The sequence below is a fragment of the Aulonocara stuartgranti genome, assembly GCF_965226115.1.
Source record: "Aulonocara stuartgranti genome assembly, chromosome: 1".
Taxonomy (NCBI): domain Eukaryota; kingdom Metazoa; phylum Chordata; class Actinopteri; order Cichliformes; family Cichlidae; genus Aulonocara; species Aulonocara stuartgranti.
The window spans coordinates 7,145,488-7,153,977 of record NC_138939.1 but is presented as its reverse complement, the minus strand read 5'-3'; the positions used below and the strand labels follow the sequence as shown (position 1 = coordinate 7,153,977).

The 8,490-nt window shown below is 39.8% G+C and overlaps 1 protein-coding gene across 3 annotated transcripts in view; it reads right to left on the bottom strand.

The window, feature by feature from the left end:
* Positions 1-1,311: 1,311 nt before the first annotated feature.
* Positions 1,312-8,490, bottom strand: part of ntrk3b (neurotrophic tyrosine kinase, receptor, type 3b) — a 222,188-nt gene continuing 215,009 nt past the window's right edge. For all 3 annotated transcript variants that reach the window (XM_082528888.1, XM_082528887.1, XM_082528889.1), the window contains one exon: positions 1,312-3,673. In XM_082528888.1, coding sequence (XP_082385014.1) covers positions 3,488-3,673 — 186 coding nt within the window. In that variant the 3' untranslated portion in view covers positions 1,312-3,487. The remainder of the gene's footprint in view (positions 3,674-8,490) is intronic.

Below are 8,490 nucleotides of genomic sequence, written 5' to 3'. Positions count from 1 at the left end.
CATTGTGATACTGTGAGAATTCATGTCAAGATAATAAGGAAGAGATGTGAAGAGCTCCTTTGTAAACCACTCTATATCCAGATACAACATGAAATAAAATAGTTGCCTGAGGTTTATCATTCAGTGTGTGAGAATGCTTCAGGATCCACTCTGAAAGAAATAACTCATTTTGTCAACTGAGCACTTAATTATGAGATTTTTCAAAAGTAATATCTATTTGGTTGTAGGTTTTGAGTCGAATTGGATTTTAGAACAAAACTCTTCATATTTCTCTTTAAGTTAATACTGTAATTATTTTTAAAAACTGCAATGATACCACACAATTAGCTGACCCACTTCAGTGGTTATTATTTTTTGTGTACAGCCCAAAAATTAAGACAAGTATCCGCCTGCTGCAGCCACGTCTCTGTAATTGTAACAGGAGTGTTTTTCTAATCAGCCAACATCATTCTTGTGCAGCTGATGGAAGAGAAATCATGATAATAGTAATAAAAATGCAATGTGTTTCTTTTAACAGCGTGTATAGTGATAGGATCCTGAGGACATCAACCTATAATACTTTAAAATAAGAGGTCTACATTGGGGAAAATATCCTATTTTGCTTTCTTGCTGAGCGTTAGATGATAAGATCAATGCAGCTCTCATATCGGCATTGACAATGTATAGCTAGCACCAACAGCTTGTGAGTTTCGCCTGGCTCAAACGCTGGAAATAGGGAATAGCTGTTTGCAACAAAATTAGCTTCCCAACATCTGAAAATGCACTTCAGTGTGGGGAGAAAGAAAGTTGGCCAGTAACCTCAGTTTAACACAATCAAGACATAAGAAACCAAAGCTAGCTAACCCTCCATGTCCAGTGTAGCTTACCCAATTAGCTTATTCCACCGAACTGTATTTTTGAGAAATGTGTCACATTTTATGACACATTATATGTTAAAACCTTTTGAGCTTAAATTTTAAAATTTGTTACAATGTAAGGAACATTGCTACAGTCTACAGAAATTTACTAGCAAAGCAGCATGGCTATTACTTACATTTTCAAGTTTGTAAAGTCTTCAAAAGTACTGATGTTTATCAATCAAAACTCTAGCTATGGCTTTAACTGACTCTTTAAAAAAATCTGTTTTTGCAGCTATAACATGAATGTTGAACATACTTAATATGTTAATATGTAAATAAGCTAAACAACTAAATTTATCGTTAAAAGCATAAAAAATAGGTCTAATCACCGGATTCACAAAGTGTCGACCGTAAAGACACTGGAGGCCACAAGTGTTTTCTAAATGGCAATTTTAGGAGAATTGAGTTTGTGGAAAAACAGCTTCCAGGGTGTTTATATGTGGACAAAGTACTTAATCCTACTCTATAAACTTATCCGATAAAGTGCTGTTATATAGGCTAACTCAAATAATAATCCTTCTGGTTTTAATCTAAGGGATTGGTTACAAACTCAAGTTGATTTTTCTATTAAAGTTTTTCTTTTGAATTTGTTAAGGATTTTTTTAAAACTTGGGTTTGCTATTATTCTTCATTTCTGACCTCTTTCTAATCCTGGATGCTTCTTATATCTTATTAGTTGAAAGAACTTAATTTTGAAAATGAAGCTGTTTATGGAGAATAACGTTCAACAAATATCAAAAGTTATCCATGAAAATGGAAATGAAATGTTGAATGTTCTACTTGTGTAATGACCAGAGATGTGATCATGCATAAGATTTTAACATTTTAATCTGAGTGTGAGTGGTCTGACGTTTGGGGTTCACCGTTTTAATCGTTTCTTATTGGCTACTCACTCTAGCAGTTTTTTCCTTTTCGTAAATCAGTAGCAGTTTTGGGTATATTCGGCTTAAATTGGGACATAAAAATTACTTGGCAGGTTTTACATTACAATTTCATGATTGAATAAAAAAAAATCTGAAATAGGCCTAACAATAAAATTCAGAGCAGAACAGAAACTGAATTAATAATATTCGATTTAAAAGAAAAAGCTTTTTATATAATTATTTTTCAGTTAAAACATTACTTATTATTCACAAAGCTACATATAAGCTCTATCAGGATAAATATACGTGTTAGTTAAAATGTCAATGTGCTTTTCAACAAGTTTAAAAAAAAAAAGAAGCTTAACTAGCTGATGCTTTTTTTACTAAGCTGAGCTGACTATGTGCTGAAACCTGTAGCCACATATTAAAAAATAAGATATAAAAGCTGCATTTGTTATAACTCTCAGCAAGAAAGCAATCATATTGGTCAAAATGTCAAATAGTTCCTTTAACACATACAATAGGCTGTTTAATTCAAGACAACAACCCTGCGACTCACAAATGATGAATACACTCAAAGCTACAAAAACGCTGTTTTTTTTAAGCAGTTTTACATCAAAAAGCTTGAATATGACAAAGCGTGTGTATGTGTATTTGAGGGCTGAGGCGTGAGATATTACTAACCAACTTATAATTCTTGCCATAAAAAGCAAATGAAAAGGAACGTGAATCCGAGGTTTCATCACCTCTTTGGAAAGTGTCATGTTGAACCATGGCTCTGAGTCATCCCACGTTCGCCAAAGTCTCTTTGATTCGGTGTCAGTGGGCTTTTCGCATTGTATTCACTGGCATTCACCTTCACCACATTAGACAACCAGCACTGACACGAGTAATTCCCAAGGAAATCTCCTCTGGATTAGGATGAAAACAAATACCATAGCTTTATACTTTAGCCACCCAGATCACAGTCAGAAAAGGAATCAAAGTAACATCGGAAAAAATAAGTTAACATAATTCTGACACATAGAATTTTACAATATGTACATTATCTTTAAATTAAAATAGATTTGTCAGTTGTCTGATTGGGTAGGTCCTCTACAGAGCGCTGCTATTTTCCAACCATCCAGTGTTATTCCAAAGAGCTCCCTTTATGAGCTCAGAGCCAGCCAATCAGAGTGCAAGTAAGGCTTCCAACGTCAAGTCCCTGCCAATAGTTTGTCGGTGGCGTCTTCAGACAGGGCCAAGCCCTTAGCAACACACATGGGAGACCCTTCAACACCTTGACAAAAAGAAATAAATATAAAATATATGTAATATTTCTATATATATTCATAAAACCAAACCTAGGATAGATTTGAACTCTGATGTCTTCTCTCCATAATATAATCAAATTGCGGCCCCTTCCTACTGCCAGTCCACTTTCCTTTCGGTCTCCATTTTTGTGTATTTTTGCAGTTTTTCAAGGAAAAACCAAAAAAAAAAGTCTTCTTCAAACCTGTACATCTTATACACAAGTAAACAAAATGTAAAAGTGCGTGTTTTTTTGAATACGTTTTATCCACTATATCCAAAAGTGTTGCAGGCACTTAAGTCCTTCCCAAACAATGCAGGTGTTTTTTCGACAGTGAAGTAGGTTGGTTTGGTTATTCCTGGATCCATGTGGGTCGTTCTGTCTGTATGTCTCTGTTGATCTTTGCGTCTGGCGAGGCCACTCACGGGCCGCTGCTAGCCCAGGATGTCCAGGTAGACCGGCGTGGCTTTTCCCATGGCGAACAGGACCTTCTGAATGTCCTTAATGTTCAGTCGCTGCTGTGGTTCCCGCTGCCAGCAGCCTAGCATGATGTCATAAACCTCCTTAGGACAAATCCGTGGCCTCTCCAGAACCCGACCCTGGGTTATGCACTCAATGACCTGCAGAGGAGACAGGGCAGTGGAGTGAAACAGGAGATTCTCACTCACTGATTGCTTTGGTTTGTTCATAATGAGAAAGCGGTGACACTGAGCAGAAATGTCCTTTGAGGTTTGAACTAATGAAACTGAGATGAAAGAAATAAACAGAACACATTCAATCCTAAATTTGGGCAATAATAAAAGGGAAACAAGACTTTTTTTTCCTGTCCCACAGCACAAACTAACAATACTGACTATTTGGTGGGGCTGGGATGTTTTAGATGTTGTTAAAAGGCTGATTGATCTTTTCTCTATTGTGCTTGCGCACTAATTAGCCAGATGACTCACTGCTGTCGTGATAATTTGGCTTCATTTTCCAGGGCACTGTACTTTAAAAGAATGGATAGCAATCTATTTGTGTGAAACAATTGGGGGAGGGGGGGGGGGGGGGTCATGTTATGGAAAAACTGTGATTTCTTAACATTATTTACACTTCACACTTGTGTACTAATCAAAACTATCTCAAACATCTTTTTTTAAGTTTTCACTTTTCAAGGCGTAGAAATTAACAACACAGCTGAAGAGGGAAAACAGAAACTTTCCCCATAAGGCATATTATGGTGTCATGCAATTTCACGCTCTTGCAAGTCTGCAGCATAACAACAGTGTCAGAACAAAGGATTTGATAATCTACTGATATCTAAAGCCTAATTTTCTGGAAGGAACGTCTGACAAACTTGATCTGTGTTTAAATAAATGTGACTTTACTTTACTCAAGACAGCAGTACACGTTATTAGAACAAAACAGGAGGGACACACTTGATCTATTGTTCTACCGTTTGTTTACTTTCTGTTATATTCCGTCTGTCATGTCTCATCCCCAGATGATAGGAGTCTCTAAAATGCGGATGGGCTACCTTTAAGACTGACTGGAGCCTTTATGCATAATTCCACAATCGCAAGCGCTACAATCAAGCAGTAGCTTTGGAAAATCCACCCAGTGCTTCTCTAACTGTGGTGCATAGCGCCACTGCAGGGGGTGGGGGAATGTCATGTTTTTGGGGTCCTTAATTTGTTTGTTGGTACAGTTTTTTTTCTTTGCGTTCCTGGTTTTCTCTTTTCTCTCAGTTATGTTTAGTTTTATGGCGCACTGTAAACGTGTTTAATCCCCAAAACCAGTTCTACTTCTAACAGTAATGTGATTGGTGTGTGCACGGCTGCAGTCAAGTGAACTGTGCTCTGGTCCAACTGAAGACATGAGCCTTGCTCAGTTAGACCCAAGCACGGTACACAAGTAGTGTGTTCGAATGCTTCCTCAGTGACAGTGACTGGCCCTGTAAAAATCACTGTGTTATGTAAATAGCAAATCTGTAACGCATGTGAGAGGCCAGTGTGTCACCGCTTCCAATTAAGCTACAAAATGCATAAAATCATGAAGCTCATTGTGCTCTCTGAAGCGAAGTTGAGATGTTGAAACAAAGTGAAGTGTACTTGGGTCTGCATGTAAAGAGCAGTTTGAGCACAGGACAGCGAGGCTGTGGGAAGATGGGACAAACACACTTGGTGTTGGTACGAGGCAACCATGCTTAGTGTGAGTACACCCTCAGTCTGTTTTGTCTCTCTGTTGTTTTACTTCCTCTTTTATTTAGTTTTCTCATGTTTAGTCTCTTGGTTTTAATTTCTGATTTTGTTCCTTTCCCTCCGTCTATCTTATCCTTTTTATTAGCATTTGGATTTTATTTTTCCCCCCTGTTTTTTGTTGTTAATGATAAAGAAAAATGAGGATTGTTTTATTGATCCAAACTATTTTAAAACCACAACCACTTAAACTTTGGAACAGTCCTCCTCAGCGTATTAGGTCGCCTAAATCTGCTGAAAAAAAGGATTTTGCCCACTAATTTGGGCCACAGTTTACATAAATGCATGCAAGTATATACTGTGATGACACTGAGACCATATGTTTAACTATGTGTCTGCATGTGTCGGCTTTTATTTCAAATAAAGCACTTTGTAAAAGTGTGCTTTAAAAGCGCTATGCACATAAAGTTATTATTATTAAATTTGCACAGAGACTAAGCTCGTGTTTGATGTTATTAAACATCATGGGGGCTACATTAATTTAATGGAATAACAATTGTAATCCATCAGGTTCCTCTGCGTCGTAATGATAGAGCTGTGATATCGATAAATCTGTTAACTTACACAGTCAGCATTTTTCTCAGCTTCCCTCTCTGGCTTCAAATAAGCGAGACTTTATTAATATATCAGGTCTTCTCCAGTCTTACTGACCACACACATTCACAATCTGCTGCTTTGGCTGTAGCAGCTGTGTTGTTTTCAGCCTGTATTAAGTGTTTAAACTCTTCCCATAGTATAGTTTTATCTTTGTTTGTCAAGTCAGCTGCTCTGTTGTAAGTAGACCTGTCAGTGTTTCTGGTTGGTTATTTGCACCCTTTCATGTGACTTATTATGCTGACGCCTACTTTTGTGTGACCACTTATTGTTACAGTTCAGGTGAGTGAAGCTAGATAATATAGATAATATGTATTCTGCAGGGCTTTGGTGATTTACAACCTTTATTTTTCCTTGACATAGTACTTGGACTCAATTAGAGCCTAGAGTAGTCTCACTTCCCATCTGAGATTCAGATTGTAGCACGCGTCCTTCGTACATACATCATATACTTGCAAATATGATAACATGTACTAATAGACAAGTGAAATTGAAAACAAGGGTGTGATTAGTCACCCTAGTTCTATGATCACAGTTGGGGTCCTCTGATCGCAGTACAAAGCATAACTCCAACCCCCTCACATAATAAGCAACTTGAGAGGACAGATAAGCAGCAGCGTGAGGGCAGATGTAATAAGGCTGGACTGGGATCAGCTGCTGCTAATAGGCCAAGGCAAGAGGGGCTGCATGAAACAGAGCAGGTTGGCTATAATATCCTTGACCATCAATTTAGCACGCAGTGTAGTTTTCACCTTTTGCTTGCATAGCAGATTAAATGAGAATTATGGTTTATTTTCCAATAATGTATCTACTGTGGGTCACGATAACTTTACACTAGGCACACGTGCCAAGGGTTAACTGATGGCACAGCCATAGCTGGACTGGCCATCGGGCATACCGGGCATTTGCTTGGTGGCCCGATTATTTATTTATTTATTTATTTATTGTAACGGTATAAACAATGAAAGGTGTTGGATTGGCCAGATGTTGGCCGGTGTGTAAAAATAACTCAGTTGTTTGGTGGTGGCATTGCGGAGCTTCCACAGATTCAGTAAAATGAACAAGTGATGGAGGCCAGCACGTGGATGAGGGAGATCGGAGGCAGGACGAGGAGAGACCCGAGGCGGCCGCCGGTCCGAGCGTCAGGTGAACTGAACTTCAGGTAAGAAGTTATGACCTGCAGTCTATCTGGGTCAGATATAAACCAAGTTTAGGTGGAGTTTATTTTCGTGTGTCTCTGTATTAACAGACGTGCCATATTGGCTTAGTTTATTTTTCTTATCATTCTTGTGAGGAGACCATAAATAGCATTTGTATTTTCTGTTGTACAGTCCATTTGCTGTTATGGAGTTCTTGTTATGGATAAAAAGTGTCTTTTTTTGTTTCAAAATAGCTGATAACTATTCGCTGATAGCTGCCAACATCTGCAAACAAATATAATTCTATAAAGTGGTTCTATATAGTGTGTAACTGTTAATATAGAGTGTTATTAAATTTATTGCTAATGCAAACATATGGCACACTGACCTCTGAGGAAATTTTAAATGGCACTCGCCATCAGAAAGGTTGCCTACCTTGGGGAGTGTGATCGTGTGTACAACGTCTCTTTATGTCTGTCTCCACGTTGGTTGAGTGTGGAGTAAGTGCATATGAGAGCATGAGGGTGGGAATGGATGTTTGTATCTGTGTGTGCCTGTATGTCTGTGTCTATATGTCAGGTTGGGTGTCAGGCGCCACCTCTCTGGGGACATCTCAGGCCCTCCAAGGTTTGGAGGCCTATCTCCCCCTACCACCACTTCCCCTGCCAGTGGCGGACCCCCTCAGACATCGGTGCGTTGGTGGTTCTTTGTGTCCGGGGATGGGCGTCCAGGTACACACCGGCTCACTCCTTGGCGGCCGCTTATCGGGGCCTGGAGCCTGGGGCTCGCTCGGGCCACTTCGGAGGTGGGGTGCCCCCGGCCTCTCGGCCTGGGGCTCGGTCACTCAGGCGCAGCTGGCTGCCGGCGGAGCTCACGGGCGCGTCACTGCAAGTCCCCCTGGCTTCTGCTCCGCGGCTGCTGAGTGAGCCCTCATCTGGGACTCTCCTCAGCTCTTTCTGGGACAGTGGCGCAGCTGCCCCTCTGTTGGTCTTCCTTGGTCTCTTGTGTTCTGGGGCCTCTGGATGTCTGGAGTTTTGATCTCCTCCATACCTGCTTCATGCCCTGGAGGACGGGGCTGTGGCCCCCCCACACCCTCTAGCAGATTATTACATGAAGGAACCTTTTAAAAAACAAAAAACAAGCGCGTCCATGCTCACAGGTGTACACACGGGTGATCACACCCACAAACTACACCCTTTTTGGCTCCTACCTCAAAGCACACTGTGTTCTGTTGATCTTATGTGCTGCACAATAATGTTTAATATTTAGTATTTACTGTCATATTCCCATATATCATTGTGATGTTGTTTATTCTATTACTCTTGTTCTGTTCTGCTTGTTTTCTTTTTTCTTTCTCAGCAGGTGATCCAGGTGATTGATATATGCTTTTTTTTTTCTGCCCGTTCTGTTGGTTTTTGTCTTTTGCCCTTCTCCCCGTCCCTCTTCTCAGCTGTTTCTCTTTCCCTC